Source organism: Rhinolophus sinicus, chromosome 3, assembly GCF_057876585.1.
Source record: "Rhinolophus sinicus isolate RSI-liver-muscle chromosome 3, RSI-T2T, whole genome shotgun sequence".
Classification (NCBI taxonomy): domain Eukaryota; kingdom Metazoa; phylum Chordata; class Mammalia; order Chiroptera; family Rhinolophidae; genus Rhinolophus; species Rhinolophus sinicus.
In genome coordinates, this window is record NC_142503.1 from 22,286,507 (window position 1) to 22,305,930 (window position 19,424).

General features: G+C 43.1%; 1 protein-coding gene across 1 annotated transcript in view; it reads right to left on the reverse strand.

Annotated features, from left to right (window-relative positions):
• The window catches only part of ADAMTS12 (ADAM metallopeptidase with thrombospondin type 1 motif 12), a 274,548-nt gene that overhangs the window by 113,129 nt on the left and 141,995 nt on the right, over window positions 1-19,424 (reverse strand). Inside the window, exons 6-10 of the mRNA XM_019737332.3 lie at window positions 14,905-15,029; window positions 11,052-11,201; window positions 3,492-3,635; window positions 2,756-2,900; window positions 1,107-1,199 (exon numbers count right to left, since the gene is read on the reverse strand). Coding sequence (XP_019592891.3) covers window positions 1,107-1,199; window positions 2,756-2,900; window positions 3,492-3,635; window positions 11,052-11,201; window positions 14,905-15,029 — 657 coding nt within the window. The remainder of the gene's footprint in view (window positions 1-1,106; window positions 1,200-2,755; window positions 2,901-3,491; window positions 3,636-11,051; window positions 11,202-14,904; window positions 15,030-19,424) is intronic.

Consider the following 19,424-nt stretch of genomic DNA (forward strand, 5'->3'; position numbering starts at 1 on the left):
GTAATTTATTTACTTTCTGGTGCAAGCCCTCTACCTTGTAGAACATAACAAACATTTTTGCAGATGGTACTGCGATAATACTTTTTCACAGCTTCAATGGGTATTTAATGTCAGCAACAGATAACTTTATTCTCCTGGAAAAAGTCCACTCATTGCCAAAAAACACTACCTGTTAAGATGTTGAAGTTCTTTTTAATATCAAGAAAAATTTCTGCTTTCCTGTAACTCTACCCATTGTTTCCAGTTTTGGCCTTCCAAGCGACTCAAAAGAAGAAACCCAGTCTCTCTCCCTCTACAAGGCAATCCTTCAACAACTAAGTCTAGGAGGGTCAACATACAAAAAGGAAAACAAAAGAAAATGCAGCTTGGTTGTTAGAAATGGCCACATTTCCTGGAGGATTTGGGCATGTTTGATCTGCTGCCCTCATTGTCCTCATGATTTCTGGTCACTGTGTATTTTGACCCAATTCTATAATCTCATTAATGGGTCAGGCCACATACAAGCTGCAGAAAGATTCCCACTGGACACCTAAATCCTAGGCCCACAACAAATCCAACTCGTTTTGTGGAGCAGCACGCATTACTCTGTTCTCAGGAAGTCTGGAGACTATCTGACATCTCCGAGTTCTTGGATGTCTGGCTTTCCTGTTTAGTACAGTGGGCAGAACTTCAGGAAATGCAGTCAGGTCAGACGATGAGAAAGAGGGTAACAAGTAGTCCAAATCTGTCATCTGTGGAAAGAAGTAGCCCCTGGCGTGTCCTTTCCAATCTTTAACACAGAGTTGGGGAAAAGTTAAAATGAAGGTTGACAATCAGCTCAGTAGATATTACTGACCACAAACTCCATGGACATTCACCAGGGAAAGATAGAACAGATATTTTGCAAGTGAAGTGTGGAATCAGGGCTCAGCCCTCTCTCCTTAACTGCCTGTTTCCAAGGAAGGGTCAGAAGGTACAGTGGCAGTGAATGATTTCCTCTGGCTAGTTTGTCTATATGATCTCCATTTACCCAGAAACAGCTGCTCTCCAGAGCCTTCTCCCCAGCTCTTCCCAAGAACTCTATGCCCGCTGCCTTCCCACCTTCCTTCCTCAGGCTGACACATCACCTTCTTCTCGCCACATCGCGTCCCATCTGCAGCAGCATCCAGCTTTGAGCGACAAAAGCCTTTCACCGAGCACCACAGTGTCTGACAAACATTCTGGAAAATAAGTATGAGATTGCACATTTTTTATATCTTCAAAACTTGCACAAAAGCATCTCTACAGTGATAGTAAAATATACACACTCAACCACATACCCACAATAAACGCTGCTGTTCTTAGTGAACAAGAGTGATGGAATGTAATCATTCGAGAACTCTCAGTTCAAATTTAATTTGGACTTCATCGTCATTCATAAACAGTGGTCTGTAGATCATACTGGGCAGTAAGAAAATGGAAGATAAAACACATTTCCTAAAAGTTGAGACTGTAATTTCTATACATGTGACACAATATCATTGCCCTTCGGCAGGGAAACTGGTGACATTAGCCATCAAAGGCCAATCCAACACTGCAGATAGAAGGCATCTGATTACAATGAGCTGGGGTGGTTGTAACTTGAGACTACTCACTGAAGGGAATGGAAACTATTCCATCTAGAAAGCCTCACTTATTTACTTACTACTTAAAGTAGCCAGCTTGTTTTATCTGGCAGATTCTAAGAAAGGAGAAAAATCAGCAACTACTGCATGTTTCTAGGAACAGGTAGATTTTAGAGATATTTAGGAGGCAGACTTGGTAAAGTTAGAAGAGAGGGGTCAGGGGTTTTTGCAACAACTTTACCTTCTCTGTTCAGTTTTACTTGTTGTGTCTAAACAGTTATTTATTTCCTCCTCAAAGTTCTTTCTACATGTCTCTTTCTGTTTTTATCTCACTGTACTGAAATTTTTCTATTTGCTTCCTTCACCAGAGCACAATTTCCTCAAGGACAGAGAGCCTGTCTTATTAATTTTGGCGTGTTCATCTTTTTCATCTTATTCAGTCCACAGTGTAGAATCTTGCTTGTCCATGTCTATGTGTTAACAATGATACTTTTACACTAAAAGGCGGGCGTTCGGAGAACAGTCAAGACCCAGAGCACAAAGAAATGGCTCACAAAGGACTTGGGACTTCATTACATGATCAGTGGTGACCTTAAGGGCACAGCAGAACCGTCATTAGATTTGTGTGTGTGTTTTTTTGTTTTCTTTTTTTTGAAATAACTTGAGAAAGAATGTGAATGGGGGAGAGATTAAGTAGGAGTTAATTACAATAGCAATGACAGATGATGAGAGATTGACACAAAACAGCAGCACTGAGAATGACAAAGACAGGGCAGAGCCACAAACTCTTTAGGAGGTTAAATATCAGGGCTTTCCTTAGGATTTGGCTTCTGAAAAGAAAGGAGAAGAATGAATTGGGGATGAATCTCAGACCATCCTTAGGGTCTGGTGGTGTTCTTCACCAGATGGGAAATTCAGGAAAGGGAGCAATTTTAGGGATTAAGTTATTTGCCATGAAGTCTGTAGTTGTGAATCACTGTGATTCATGAAAATCACTATGGAATTTTCTTCACCATCACCCAGTTGCAAAGGATTGCTGGATCCAGACAATGCGAAGGAGGTAGGGTCAAAGAATATAAATGACCTCAACATCCGGATTTCGAAATATTTCCCTGACCCTTCTTCCAGCCCTGTACCTACCTACCAGAGGCTCCCCAATACCCAACACTTACTTCTACTTCCTGGCAGAAGGTAGCATTGGGGCCATACTGCAGCTGGCATTGGTGGTGAACATCATAGATCACTCCAGGGGCAATGACCTTGGACTTCAAGCCTTTCTTTTGGGGGATGTCATCAAGACAGAACCCCCAACCTCGGCTGAAAACAAGTTAATAGGAATGAGAGCAGATGCTTATGATTTCCTTCATCTTTAGTTTTTCATGCAACAGAAACTTCCATCCCTCTAGTTTACTTTCTGTCCTTCAAGACAACTTTATTTCCACAAGGCAGAGAACCCTCCAGGTCCATGGTGGGAGCTGTCTAAAAGGAAACACAAACCACGTCCCACACCATGAGTTCAGATGTAATCTAGGAAATACAAACAGGGGTAAACTTAGAAAGTTATCATATTACCCCTCATGGGGTTTCGGTGACCATTCCTGACATAGCTTGGTTGTTCCTGCCAATTCCCAAGGACTTAACATACACTCCGCTCATAAAGAGCCACCTTGAGACAAGAGTAAATGGGGGTGGCAGAGGGCAGGATGTTCGCCTGGCTGTGGCTGGAGGGCAGAACCCACCTGGCTCTCAGAGTCAGAAAGCAGAAGTGAAATCCACTGCGTTAGATGCCACCCTCATACTGTGACCTGTGAGAGGAACTGAGACTTTTCCAGGCCTCAGGTAAAACTCAAAGTGCTTCCGGTTTAAAGAGACCCAAGTGAGGCTGTCCTGACACACACTGTCACTTACTCCAGGAAGCGGGTGATGTACTCCTTGCTGCACTTGGACCACGTCAGCGGGGTGGGATTGTACTGGAGCTGGCGCGACATGATGTACGGGTGCCTGCCCACGGGCTCACAGTCATTTTCTTTCCCGTCGTGCTGGATGCCAAAGCTGTGGGAAGGCACAAGGCCAAGAATATCAAGGAGGCAGGCATGAAACAGGGAGAAAACCATAGTTTCTTCACGCTGAAAATACCCATGGAGAGCCACCTCTGTAAAGAAGGCATCTGTTTATTAAGTGGGACTTTGAAGTAGGAGGGGGAAGAGCTAATTTTCAACTAAACAGCACAGGGAACAGTTTAGGCACTGCTTTGCCTCAGATATGCAAACGTCAGAGCCATATGGCTACTTCAAGAACTTGTGTTGGGCAGAAAGTGAAGCGCTCCCAGCTTGGCTTCTATGAGTCTAGAGTCAGGAGGGCACATCCTGCCTCAAGCTATCTGCTTTCTCCTGCTGTAGTAACCACAGCCCCAAAGAACAAAACCTTCCTTCTCCCTTTTCATCATAATTTAAGGGAGACTATGAAAGCGGACGCCTATGGGAGACTTTATCAAAGGCCACAAGCTTTGAGGGGATGGGTTTCTTTCTTTTATTGTGGCAAGAGTCCTCCAATATCACAGACATGAGGGAGGCCTCTGAATTCAGTGGTTTAAAGCAGGGTTTCTGAAAGGAGATGGACTGGGTTGGAATTCTGGCTCAGCCACTTAATGACCTGCGTTACTGAAACTTGCTCAGCCTCATCTTCCTCTGTTAGAAAATGGTGCAGTCATCGCAATGTAGGATGAGATTTGAATGGAATCAAGTTTGAAAACCACTTAGCCAGGTGCCTGGCATGTCATAAGGGCTTCATAAATGAAATACATTTTTGATTGCTGCTTTTATTGCAGCTTATTTTCCTTTTCTAGATAAAGAAGCTTAGAGCTCGAGGTTTGTCAAACGTCACACAGTGTGTTAGTTGCAAAATTAGGTCTTCTGCAGATCTTTGTGCTCCCATTTCAGTGTTCTCATCTGGATCTCGCTCCATCGGCTCCTGACCTCCCACTGCAAGGGTTGGCCAGCAGCTTTGAAAGGTCCTAAAGCGCTTACCCGCCCACCGCAGCAGTGGGGTACCGGAAATAGAAGCCAACTCCGACATGTCTGGTGATTAGCCTAGTTCTCAGGAAAACCCCAAGATACCTTCTGAGATCCCAACAAGACTCCCTCCACTGGGGTCTGTTCATTGGACACTTACAACCCAGAAAAGTTGGCTCAGATTTCCAAATCTGAATAGAGGAAATAATGACCTTTCACTCTGCTAGTGAAAGTCAACCCTCTGACATGGAAGTGTGTATCCAACGTGACTAAAATCTCCTCATCAACATTAGCAACTCTTGCAATAGTCCGTGGGGGATTAAGAGACTCTCTTGTATTTTTTTTTAATGCATTATGATGTCATTGACTTAACAGATTCAGATCACATTCCAAATGAATATAAAACTCACAAAGGAGTGAGAGAATTAATCTACAAAGTTCGTACCACCCACCCACAAAAAAAAAATGTGATGCAATGAAAGCCTTTTTTCTGAGCAGGCTTCATCCAAGCCATTGCAAATCCAGTCCTACCCAGACCATGAAGTATTCCACAAGTTCACCTGCTCCATAATTAGTAAAAATCCTAAACTGCAAGCATGGTTCTAAAAACGTGCATGAATAATGGTGTTTCTAGTATTGGGTATTCCAGTGCAATAAGCCATATGGCTGGGTCCTATACACTGGGTGGCTTCAAACCTATGCTCAAAATATAATACATCAGTTGCCCAAAAGCTCATTTTCTTCTGTCTAAAGTTTTTCTTTCACTAAAGCATTTTCCCCTCCAGCTTTATCACCTCTCTCTACTCACATCTGAAGAGAAAAGCAGTGCTACTAAACAAGTATCCCTCTGGACTGTGTCTACTTTCCTTAAATGAGTGGAGCATTCCTGTCACGTGGGAACAGTGGATTATGAGAAATCAAGGACACGGAAAGCACATGGAGCCATAGGGATGGAAGTCTTGTTTCAGGAAGCTACATTCCAGCAGGTGGGGTGGAACCTGAACAGCAGTGGGCCCTCTACAGTCTGAAAGAACTTACTGGGTTGTTGGATTAGCCAGCTTTACTTGGTCTTTGTTTTTCAATTCCTTTCAGGTGGGCCTGCCAAATTGCAGACATGAAAGACAAGTTAATTGCCTGGGTTTCAGGGTATCACTTGGGAGAATACATCTATTCCTTGTCTTTTATTATTCATTTTATGGTGGAGTGGAACAAGCAGAGAGTGAGAACCATGCAAGCGTGAATGTCAGCTTTTCTAACTCCAGGCAGTAATACTTTTTTATATGGAAATGAGCAAAGCTCTGTACATGACATATACCACAATCCAGAAGTGGGAGTGGTAGAATACTGGATGGATATTGCCTTTTAAGTGTTTACCCGTATCATGACATCTTCGTTACATAAAAGGAAAGAATGCTAGGTCCAGATAATCTTTTAAGTTTCCTCCAAGAAGTCCACCTTCATTTCTGGTAACTCCCTTAGGAGCTAATCAGGGTGGCAGGATGAGACCTAGGTATGGATGGCTGATATCATCCAGGGCCCTCACAAATGGATTTCGCAAAATAAAAGTGGACTCATTCACTTTGGTCACAGCACAAGTTAGTTAACTCTACTTCCCATTTTGCGTCATATACAATCAGTGATGAAACAAACAAGTTTCCAAGAAATGACGAGGTATTGTTGTTATTAAATTATAACGAGTGTCTCCTTGGGACATTGGCTTATTATACATGTATTTTGGCGGGGTGGGTGGCAGGGGACTGCTTCAGGCCATTTCATTGATCTGCCCAGTGTTTCTCAGTTTGGTCCACAGCTAATTAGAATTATACAGCTAATGGAAGAACTAAATACCTCAGAAGCATCTTTTGCTATGAGCAAAAGTTTCTCAGGAAGCTCCTAAAGTTTTTTCTCCTTTGGCTTTGTGTCTTACTAAATAATTTTTCTATCACTCAAACTCAAGCTTATATGTCTTCTTTCAACTTTCTCTTTCTTACCAGTGACTCTAAACTTTTTTTCCCATTTAAAAGACAGTGTCTTATTTAGGTCACCTGTACATGGCCCAATGCCCCCTTTTAAAAAATAAACTTTTTACTTTAAGATAATTATAGAATCAGATGCACTTGTAAGAAATAATACAAAGAGGTCTCACGTATCATTCATCCACTTTCTCCTAATGGTTACATCTTGCAAAACTATAATATCTCAACTTGGATGCTGATGTTGACACAGTCAAGACACAGAATATTTTCATTACCACAAGGATCCCTCATGTTGTACTTCAGAGACACACCCACTTTCTTCCCTCTCCCAACCCCTCCTTAAACCCTGGCAGTCACTAATATGTTCTCCATTTCTATAATTTTATTTCAATAATGCTATATCAATAGAATTACACAGTATGCAACTTTCGGGGTTGGCTTTTTTTACTGCACATAATTGTTTGAAGATTCATCAAAGTCACTGCACGTATCACTAGTTCCTTCCTTTTCGCTGCTGATTAGTATTCCATGGTACGTACCCATCACAGTTCATCTAACTATTCACCCTGCTGGGTTGAAACAATCCCTGGGTTGCTTCCAGTTTGGAGCTATTGAGATTAAGCTTCTATTAACATTCGTGTACAGGCTTTTTTGTGAACATAAGTTTTCATTTCTCCAGGATAGGTGCCCAGGAGTATAACTGTGGGATCATATGGTAATTGCAGGTTTACTTTTCCGAAAACTGCCAAACTGCTTTTCATAATGCTTGAACCATTTCACAGTACCTAGTTCCCTGCATCCTTGCCAGCACTTGGCGTCATCACTATGTTTTATTTTAATCGTTCTGATAGGGGTATAGTAATATTTCCCTGTGGTTTAATTTGCATTTCCCATATAGCTGATGATGTTGAATAGCCTTTCATGTGTTTATTTGCCAGCTGTATATCCTTTTTGGTGAAATATCTCTTCATGGCTTTTGTCCAGTTTCTAAATGTACTGTTCGGTTTTTTACTACTGAACTTTGAAAGTTGTTTCCATATTCTAGATATTAGTCCTGTTGGCTACATGGTGTGTTCGCTTCCGAGGGCTGCCATAAAAATTACCATAAGCTCCATGGCTTAAAATAACAGACAGTTACTCTTTCACAATCCTGGAGGACAAGAGTCTGAAACTAAGGTGTCCGTACACTCTTCACCCTCGGAAGGCTCCAGGGGAGGATCTCTGCTCGCCTCTTCCAGCTTAGGGTGACTCAAGGCTTCCTTAACTTGTGGCAGCAAGATGCTAACCTCTGCCTCCATCTTTCCATGGTCTTTTTCCTTGGGTCTCTCTGTGTCCAATCTCCCTCCCTAGTCTTTGGATTTAGCGCCCACCCTAAATTTACGGTGATCTCTTCTTGAAATGCTTAACCAATTACATCTGCGAAGATTTCTGAGGTTCCAGGTGGACTTGAATTGGGGGTGAGGCACTATTTGAACCACTATCTATGGTTTGCAAATAAAAACATTTTAATCTAATAATGTGGTAACTCTGGAAATCAGATTCCTTCCCTTTCCTACGATTTGCTGGGTTTTTGGTTTTGTTTTGTTTTTATTATTTTAGGCTGCCTGTACCCAGGATCGGCCTGAGGTTTAAACTTAAGGTCTTCTCAGGTCTTTTCTGAGCTTTTCCCTGGGAATGTGTGGTCGTTTTCTAATTGTCCCCATATATGCAGTTGTTTTTGAAAGTCCTAGTCTTTATTGTCTGGCTCCCAAAAGGGGAAAAAGAGAAAACGAAGAGGCGGAAAAAGGGACGCCGGCCCTTTAAATCCTCTGGAAGTGACTTAAGCCAAAGGGGGAGGGGCTTGCAAAAATGGGGTAGGTTCAACAACAATGGTTTGCCCACCTCTTTGTCTGCACCTCTGAGATCGGAAGCAGCCATCAGCATCAGAGAACAGATCCTTGATATTTGGAGGACAAATATCAAATAACACATCGATTCAGGCAGTGGCCCATCTCCATCCAGTCTGTTAACTATCCACCACTTCCGATAACCAGTAAAACATCGACAACTCTTCATTGTCAAGTATTCAGGGAAATTGTGCTCAAGTAATGTTGCAAAGAGGTTCTATTGGAGAATATCCAAAATCTGAAAAGAGGATCATAGTTGCCCTTGGCTTTACTTACTTAGGCGGCTTTCTTCACAAAGGTGGTGTGCCCATGTCCAGGTAATCATGCCAATGATTGCCTCAAACATGGGGGCAACGCTGATTTTGCAGGACCTACTTAGCATATTTCTGAGTGTCTTCACAATGTCAGATTGAGTTTGAGGATACAAAGGATGCAGTCTTTGAACACAGACCTTAGCTTGGGTACACCATTGCTGGGAGGTCTCGAGCAATCGTTTCTCAGTCTGACCTAGGACTATTCACTGGGCATTGCTTGCCCAACAGGTGCTGCTTACACCAATGACTTGATTGGAGCCTGCTGGGGATACATCCCTCTGCATATCAGAGGGGTGACCGCATATCATTGAGGTCACCTATATATTTGCACATAAGAATAACTTTCATTTTGCCAAGTTTGACTATCAACATGCCATCAACCAAGACCAAGCCTTTCCAGTACCTAGCATTCTGTCACTAATTACTATTTAATTATAAGCAAGTCACTTACCTCTCTGTCTCAGAATTTTTGATAACTAAGGAATCTAGGATGGACATCAATGGGAGAATTAGGAAAGAGCACCCAGAGCAAAGATCTGTCATTAGCGACAAAGGTTAAGATCACCGACACCCTCGTATTCTCAATTACTATGTACAGATATGAAAGTTGGACAATGAAGAAGGCTGATGGAAGGGAAAAATGATGCATTTTAACTGTGGTGTTGGGGGAGAGCTCTATGGATACCCTGGACCACCAGAAAGACAAGTAAGTGGGTCCTAGTGCAAATTAAGCCTGAACCATCACTGGAGGCAAAAAAAAAAAAAAAAAAGAGAGACAAAACTGAAGCTGTCCATCCTTTGGGCACATCATGAGAAGGCAGGGTTCTTAGGAAAAGATGATAATGCTGGGGAAAAACATAGAAGGCAGCAGGAAAAGAGGAAGACCAAATATGAGATGGACTGACTCCATAAAAGAAGCCCTAGGCATGAATCTGCAGAGCTGAGCAGGGCTGCTGAGGACAGGACACAGTGGACATCACTCATTCACAGGGTCGCCAGGAGTTGGAGCTGACTCAACAGCTCGTAACAACAAGGATAATATCACATATCACATTTCTCTCCCAGGGCTTTTTGGTAGCAATCAAAGAAATCACAGTGCCTAAGAAACTGCCTTGTTCAAGCTACTCATTTCACAGATGACATAACAGATGCAGAGAGCTGAAGGGAATTATCTAAGGTCATCATGCTGGCTGATGGAAAAGCCAGAATATACACTCCTCCAAACTTCCAAGCCAATACTCTTGTTTTGTACTACAGGTAAAAGAATTTTGAAAAGTCCCAATGTCACAAGAGAAAAAAATGCTGAGAACACCCAGGCCAGAGAGGCCAGGCCTGGAATAATCCAGTCTCCAGGGTTCTTCCCAATCCCACCTCTTTCCCGGCTGTACACACTCAGTATACTCCAGTGTTCTGCTTCCTTCTTTAGAGGGAGGAGATGCAGGCTGGCAGCTACATGACAGGGAGGGGGTATCGTTGAGTCATTTATGTGGCTCCCCACTCTCAGTTTCTAATTAGCATGATGCTCCCTTATTTGAAGTTTGTAAATAAACCAACAACTTAAGATACAGATGAGCTAAGATCTTTCCTCCATGGGAACCTCTGATACCCGAAGAATATAGAATCCTCCTTATTCCTTCACTCAAACATTCTGAAACCTGCCTTTGGTGAATTCATCGAATCAAATTCACACATTTTTGTGATGACACGGACATCCTATTAACTGGTGTTTGATGGTCTTTTCAACTTTATAGCAGTTTTTAATTTCTTACTCATTCAAGCTTCTCCTTTACATAATACAAGTAAAATGGGGCTAACAATAGTATCTACTCCATAAGGTCGTTGAGAGGATTCAATGACACAATACAAAGTGGCTGGCATAAAGTTAGAGCACAACATGGTAAGGTTTGTGACTTTCTAGTGATATTAATACTATTATTTCATGAAACCTAAACAAAATTGTTACTCCTGAAGTAATCAACTGAGCTAGAGCTTATCTCCTTGCTTCTGCTCACCTCAGTGTAATGCAGAGAACTGCAGTGGCCTCTGATTCTGTGATGTGAATGGTACAAGTGGTCAGGGCAGAGAAGACACTGGGCTCTTGAAAGTGCGTGATAATCCCCACTTTACAGATGAGACAGCAGAGGGTTAGGAGGGCAGGTCTCAAGCCACAATGCAATCCGACTCTCCTGATGCCCCATTTAAGGTGCTTCCCCACTCCCTCTTCTGTCTGATATTGATGCATGAACACAATGAGGAGATCTCAGTTTCCTTGGCCCTTTACCTGTGTCCGAGCTCATGGGCAATCGTGAAAGCCAGAGGGAGGCCGGAGTCTTCATTTATGTTACAACTGCGGTGAGGCTGGCACATTCCCGAGAGGTGAGACAGACCCAGGGTCTCACAGGGGCGATTGACGCCAGCACAGATGTCTTTTCTGAAAGCAGAGAACAGAGATGTATGGGTGCCCAAAAAACAGCTGCAAAAACCCTTCCTGGAAAACGATCTGGGTATTAATTCACATTCAATATAGACTTAAAGGATGGTTAAATAAGTTTTTGGAAGTCCATATTAGTGTAGGGAGCAATTTTGAATTCATTCAGATTATTCTGATTTTACCTTGATTATTGACTCTCACTAACATCTAAGAATGTGAGAAAATATGGCAACTGTTTTGAGTTACTTTTGCTCTTAACCTCAGGAGACCAAATCATACCATTTGTTCAAAAAGAGAAGGATTTGGTTGAAAATTGAAGTTAATCTGAACTTTTAAATAGGGAAGGGACATCCAGCAGTGGCTGAGGTTTTCTCCAATGTGAAATCCTTGTTTTTGTTTTTCTGAGGTCTAAGCTCAAAACTCATCTAAGAATGTTTTATCATTCATGAAAAAGGCAAGGGGTCCCGTCCAGAGTTCAAACCAATTTTCTCTCCAGCTCCACTACCCTAACAATACTGCATATGGGGGGGATGGGGAGAGAGAGAGAGAGAGAGAGAGAGAGAGAGAGAGAGAGAGAGAGAGAGAGAGAGAGAGAGAGAGAGAGAGAGATCTTTCCTCTTTCACCAGGACCTTATTATTTGCCAACCATGGAAAAAGAAAGGAAAGACTCTAGGATCTCAAAAATACAGCTTTTAAATATAAAAGTATGCTCCCATATCCTGGTAGGGGTTGTCTGAATCACTGATAAGTTTTGAAAGCATTGTTAATTGGTCATTTGGTTTTCTTCGCTTAAGAAGAGTTCTTTGCCAAGGGTGACTAGCACAAATGCCAATAAGGTTCTGATCTTCAGTTAGTTGCAGACCTTCAGCTCATAGGTTTTGTGTGGGTGCCATTTCTGGTGACAAATGGTCTGCTTTTTGTGTCTGTTGGACCATGGAAGAGATCCAGGCTTTGAAAACCCCTGCAAATTCTCAATTCTCCAGGAGGCAATGGCTGGGACAGGGGGACAGGAAAGAGCATCCCCCCTCTCAGAACACGTGCAGCAGACATGAATCCCCACTCGCACTAACAGCGCAGTTGCTGGGTAGTTCCGTGCTGGACAGCGAGACTGGAGCCCACTCATTCTAAATACTCTCTGGGTCTGCAGGACTAACCAAGTTCTTTTCCACCCCTATTGCAAGATGCACTTCTTACAATTACCATTTCATTCAAAAGTCCAGGTCTGCATGGAGCTGCTACGAAAATGAATGGTGCTCACTGCTAATCTGCCAACCTTCTCATTCTGATAGTACAGGAAATTAGGTCCATTAAATTGTTCATTGAGTGCTTACTAAGTATCTAGCGCTGAAGAGGATAAAAGAGGGTGAAAAAAAGAGTAGGAATATGGTTTTTGCAGGGTAAGCTCCCAAAAGGATCTTAGCTCTACCTCCCCCATACTCTGAGACATGATAAGAGAAAACATGCCTTGCCATGCAGCCACCAGCCCCATTCCATGGGGAGTGTTCAAGCCCAAGGCATCTCCTACTGAACACACCTCTGCAGAAAACTCTGTTAACGTGGATCTCAGCCCAGTCCTCCAGAGACCAGTTCAGTCTTACACCTCCCTCCCTCCCTGATCTTACCTACTTCTTCAGGCCAGAGGTTCTCAACAGGGGGTGATTTTGTTCCTCACCCCCTCTTAGGGAACACTTATTTGGTAATGTCTGAAGACAGTTTTGGTTGTCACAACTTGAAGGACGATACTACTGGCATCTCATGGATAGAGGCAAGAGATGCTGTTAAATCTACTGCAATGCCCAGGGCAGCCACACAACAAAAAATTATCCAATCCAAAACATCAGCAAGGCCAAGGATAAGAACTCCTGACTTAGAAACTGAAATACTCTCCACTGTCTAGGAGCTGCTGACGTTCATCATACCTTGCAACAGACCCCTATTCTAGGAACCAAAAATCATAATAAGAAAAACAAAAGAAGAGAGTATCCTTTATATTCTTATTTAGTAATAGTTAAGAGAATGGCTATTGGGGTCAAACTTCCTAGATTTAAGTCCCATCTTCACCTGTTAATGGCAATGAGATTTGGGGCAAGTGACATAACCAAGCCTCAACTTTCCCATCTGTAAAATCAGAATGATTGACCATGGTCAGCTACCCGTGTTGCTATGGGTATTAAATGGAATGGTGATTATTCTAACAGATGTAGCACAGTGCTTGGCCCATGTCAAACACTCCACAAATGCAAGCTGTCATTAACTCACTCATTTCTTCGTGTGAGAATGAGAGAACGCTTTTTGCTTTCAGGAAAAGAAAAGAGTCAGAGCTGAGACACAGCGTCCAGGCAGCCAGTGCTGCTCCTGGAACCCAGGTTCGGGCCTATAGAAAGGTCTGCCTGGACTGAAGTCTTCTGGCCTTTTGTCCAGACCCTCAGTGCTCCCTGGCTGCCTGCTGGCTCCCGAGAGCCCCCCTGCTTACTTTCTACACCCCCACTAACCTATTTCCCAGGGGAGCTGTTGATCAACCCAAGGTATCATAGGTCCCAATGAACCTAATGTAACAGGTTGATGCCACAGACTTCTTCTGGAATATGTTTTCATTCAACCAAAGTTTGAGATTTTCACTCAAAAGAGTGATTCTCAAGGCTGGAGTTTTCAGTCAGGGTAAGGTAGACATTTGGGGCGGGTGGGGGCTGATTATCATCCCTTGCAGGCATCCTATGCACGGGGACGATCCTGTCAAAGGGACAAATGACAGGCCAATATGTTCAGGGGCAGCCTGTCCTCAGCAGGGACAACACACACACCCAAGGCCGTCTACTGCATGAGATTCTCTCTGTGGCTGAATGGCCAGGTGAGGGGGCCTTTTTTTTTGTACCTTCTGGATTTCTGGATGTTTCTGAGTCATCACAGGAGTGCCCACTGAGAATTTACTTCTCCCCATTAATGCAAGACCCTCATTTATCTAGACTAAAATAGTGTCTGGTATACAGTAGGTGCTCAATAAATATTTATTGACTCAATGAGCAAACATAGCCTTCCAAGAGCCTGGGTTTCAGGAAAGTTTGCTAGCTTTTCATAGCTGGGAGTCCTAGAAGCTTTGATGGTTCTTATTGGCACCACAGGGCCTGCCTGTAGGCAGAACAAAAGGGGATTTTCAGGAGGGTGAAAGGTGTAAGAAAACTGTAAGCACCACTCTGCCTGTTCAGGGGAGGACCTGCTCCCCATATTCTGTTCTCAACATCAGTCAGAGATGGGTTAGAAGGAGGAATGATATCTGTTGAAATCATTGCCTGCTTCTAAATTAGAGGAACTTTTTTTAAAAGTAAAATAAAAATAAAGGGTCAGAAATTCCATGGTTAAAAATAGCCGGAGTCTTGAATGAGGCTGTGCAAACAAGCTTCTTGATTGTTTGTAGAGCTGCATGGAGAAGCTGATTTTAAAGCTGAAATCCTCATTGGGACAGGAAAGAGGCCTGCATTTTACTAGCAGACACAGTTTATTAACACAGAGACTTTTGTCATATTTAGCAAGTTTGCTAACTGCTCCCTTACTGGTATGGGAGTCAGGATTTGTCTACATCATAGGAGCGACTTTTAAAAATGACCAAGAGCAGCAAAGAGTAGAATTTCATGAGTTTGCATACCTGGCAACCCTTCCGCCTGCCAGCCCTCCCTGCCTTGCAGCCCCTGGCTTCCCCACAGGGTACCTGGTGAGAAGGACGGCCACATCATGATGGGCAGGATTGAGGTCACTCTTGGGATTGATGCTCTTCTGCCACTTACAGAAGCTGGACAGTGTCTTCTCTGCATGGTGAACTATTTTCAATCCTTGCTGGAGAAGAAGAGGAAGAGATCAGCATGGGTGAGTTTACTGTGGTCAGCGCCCATCACATTCGTCCCCAGAAGCAGCCAGGTGAGATGAGCTCTAGGCAGGTGCCTCAGACGTTTGGCAGGAATCTGGCAACGGCCAACTGAGTCGTCTGGGCTAACCTCTGCTCTAAATACTGTTATTCTCATGACTTCCGCTAAAAGAATCCAAAGGGAAGAACTGCAGGACAAAAATGATCACTGGGACAGGTACCCTTGAAGAAAACTTTAAAATATATTAGCAAAGACCGGCAGCTGTTTGAAGTTCTATTTCCAGTGGCTCTCTGCTTCCTGAGGGAGTACAATCCCAAAGAGGCATTTTTATTTCTAATGCAGAATGAACAGAGTTTCAACAAAACCTTCTTCCTCTCATGCAGTATCCTGCAAGGCTGGGGTTACACTGGATGTTTCCGTGCTCATGGTTTCCGTCTGTCAAACTAAGGGTAGAGGGTTAGGAACCAGTTTGGATCACTGGTTGCCTGACAACCATTAGGAGAAGAGATGATCAAGCAGAAAGTACTGAGAACTATGTCGAGGCTGGACCATCTAAATATATGGGCTGGGTCTGCATGGGTCTTGAGATATTTCTAGCAGCAGGACTATTGGGGAAAGAAGTAAAGGAAGGCAAAACACTGAAACGTAAAGAGATGTCACCAGAGGGGATTCTTCTTACATTCCAACATTCCTATGAGAGCAATTCTAGAATATCGGAGGTACAGTCACTGAAGAGAAAAAGAAATGTTAGTGCCTGAAATCTAACCTCAAAATCTTGCTTGCTTTCTCCTTACTGCTTTTGTCGGTTCGTCTTATAAACAAAGCCAGTGCACAAATAACTGAGTTGCTCACCATTTACAGCTCAGTACCCGCCCCTGTGTAGACACCTCCTCTACAATATGTGGCATTAGCACAGGTTAGTGACAGGATCTTCAGGATACCTTACTGCTTTTCTACTACATGTCACGATTCTTCCAGGAGGCTTTAATAGAGCACAGGTTTTCTTTTTCAGCATCTTTCGCCTCTTCATCTCTGAATCTCGTAAGAGGTTAAATCCAAGAAACATTTAGGATCTTGAATGCACTTGATCACAGGAGCCTTGGGAAGAGAAATTAGCTATGCCTGCTACCATGCAGCCATATGCATGCACAGATGCAGAAGAATTTCAGAGAGATTACGCTTGCTCACAATGAACATGGGGAGACTCCCGCTAAACAATTTCCATAAAGCAGCCTTAAAATTATTTGAGCTTATCAAAACAAACCCCATCCACTCTAATTCTTTTTCCCAGTTCCTTTGTAAACAAAAATATATTTCCCTCTTTGTTCTTTCACCATTTTCTTCTCATCTCATTTTTTCTAAGAGAGGTCAATTTACTTCCCACTTCACCTTTCCTATTCATTGGAGTGGTTGACGTTCCAGGACGGGGAGATGACCTCGAGGAAAAATCAACAACAGCTCACAGAAATAGGCCCAAATGAGAGACAGAAAAGGCTTTCGCAAGAACATGGCTTTTATTAGAAGTTGTTCTGTCTGTCTCTTTGTAAGCTCTCTCTATAATGAAAAGAAACAAACAAAAATCTTGTCTTGATTTCTTTGAGAATTCCTGGTAGCAGCTTTTGACTTACTGTGCAATCTGACTGTGCTCTGCTAGCCAGACTTAGGTTCCTGGAAGAAAGAGAATGGGCAGAGTAGAGAAAAGCAGTAAAAAGTTTAATCTGAAAATGTGCCATGTGTTTAACAAATAACTCATCTGACTATCAAGAAGGAAAGAGATTTGACTTTAAAAAAGTGATGAGTCTACAAATTCTTTGCCAATATTTTTGACATTTAACCTGAAAGAGCAACAGTTGTATACATTATTACAGACCCACTAATCACCCTGGGGGCAGGGGAAATTATCAGCCTGAATTTTCAAAGTTTAACATACACTTTGAACGCTGGATTCTCACAAAAGTGAACCCAACACTAAATCATTCCAAGACCAAGAGGGAAATTTTCTGTACAGTCATCTCCTTCCTATCAGCCTCTACTGCTGCTCCTTCAAGCCAACCTGACACCCTTGGGCCCCACCCCTGGACGGCACAGGGACCTGGGGCCACGTGGCTTCATCCCAACTCACTCCCATCCCAGTTTTGTCTCTATTCTGTTCTTAAAAGAAGTCTCCAACCTCTTATGATCCGAATCTTATTCTTTAGGCCTTTTACTTTCCTTTGAGGACTTTGGCACAGTTTCCTCATCTGTGAAATGGGTGTAACAGTAACACGTTCACAGGGCTGCTGTGGAGCTAAAGACATGATGATGATGGTGGGAATGATAAGAATGATACTAACAAGGGACATTTACTGAGTGTTTTCTATAAGCCAGATACGTGCTATTATATGGATTAACACGTTTGATTCTCACAGCAACTCCAGGAAGTAGACATTATTATCCCCATTTTGCAAAAATGAAGATATGGAGGCACAGACAAGAAACCTACCAAAGGTCATACAGCTAGAAAGTGGTGGGACTAACTATAAATCTTATACTTTCCGTTATGTCAACTGCTTATAACAGTTGATGAGGGAGGAGTTGGAGGGAAGACTCTCATCCTGCCCCTAACTCCTGACCCAAAAGGGGAGCAGGTAGACCATTGAATGAATTGGTCTAAAGTGGAAAGGGCTAGAGGCCAAGTTTGTGTCAAGTCCTCGACGGAGAATGACATGTCTGAAAGATAGGATTAGGGTCATAAAACAAAAACAAGAGCTTGATTCAGGGCTAGATGGAAGCAGGATAAGGATGAGAGCAAGTTGGCTCACATCTGAAGTCACACATTTCCTGGCCCCTGATGTCTAAATATGCTCGACATGCCTTTCTAGCTCATGGCTTTGTGTACTTTAATTTCCACTTTTCTGAACTATGACCATCTAAGTTTTTGAGAAAGCCTCTAGGATGCTCCAAAGTGAGCATCACTTCAGACTATCCCAATTTATTCTCAAAACGTGATGAAAATCCATGGTGGTTTTTACATGGCAGTAAGTGACAAACAGGAGCTACATTTTATGTATGTAGATTAAGCACGAAGTCTCTTGAACCCACCACAGAAAATGAAGTCCAAAATGGTGTTAGCTGTCAGATAGGATTAGAATAAGAAAGACAGAAAGAGTCACAGAAAGTCACTGATGGAAGAGACCAACCTCCAGGACCCGGCCTCAGTACTCCACACCTCATGCCACTTTCCACAGAGCCCCAGGGCCATGTCTCTAATGCCTTTCTCTCCAGGTCATCTGTCAGGTTGGAATCATCCAGAAGGCTCTAATTGGATTAGATCCCAGTCCCTTTATATGGCCACAAGGTCTGGCATGACTTGGCCACTGTTGACCCTCATCTGAACCCACTGAACGCTGGCCTTACTCATTCACTCTTTTCCTTCTCTGTCCTGTATTAATAGGGCTAAATGGGGAGCAACATCCAACCTAGCCTCTGCCGTTAAGTCTTAATACTAACGGAGGAAAGTGCATCAATCAAAGAGCTGTAAAATGACAACTGCAACGTGCCATGAAGGAGAAATGCACGGTGTTACGTGGGAGTGTGTAATGGAATCTCACTGAGCAGGGGAGTCAGAGAAGGCTTCCCCAGGGAAGTGACTGTTGAGCTGGGTTCTGAGGAGTTAAGGTACTAACTAAAGGACAAGAAGGAAGACAGTCCAGGCAACAGCAAGACCAGAGACAGGAGAAATCATGGTGAGTAGAAAACTATTGTTCTATCCCCAAGTAAAGGGGGCAGGAAGAGATGAGACAGAGGCTCAGCCAACCATTGGATTGTTTAAGTCAGGGGTGTAGGTTGTAGAAGGGGTGTGAGGCAGGTGGATATGATCAGATGACCATTTTAAGATCATCCTGGATACAATGAGAAAATAGTATTGAAAGGAATCCAAGTAACCCGAAAGTATATAAGGCTGGAGCCCAGGAAAGAGACAACTGTATCTTGAATTAAAGTGATGGAAATGGAGATGGTCAGACAAAATTGGCAATACCTGATGATGGACTGAATATAGGGATCTGGGTGAAGGATGTGTCATGGATGCTTCCGTTTCTGGCTTCTACAACTGGAAGGATGATGATGTCATGTACAGAGACAGGCAACACTGGAACAAGACCGGGTGAGAATGGAGGTGTTTGACTGGCTATGTTCTCACTTGCCTCCAGCACAATCACATTGCTTCTTATCTTCCCATTTTGTAGTTCAGTATCAGTGATGTGTTCACAGCCCCTTGTATGGAAAGTGCTAGTTGAAGCACTAAAGCTGTTGCCCACGCAGGTCCCTCTACCTGGAATGTCATTCCTCATTGGTTAATTCCTTCTCGTCCTCTAAAACCTAGTTT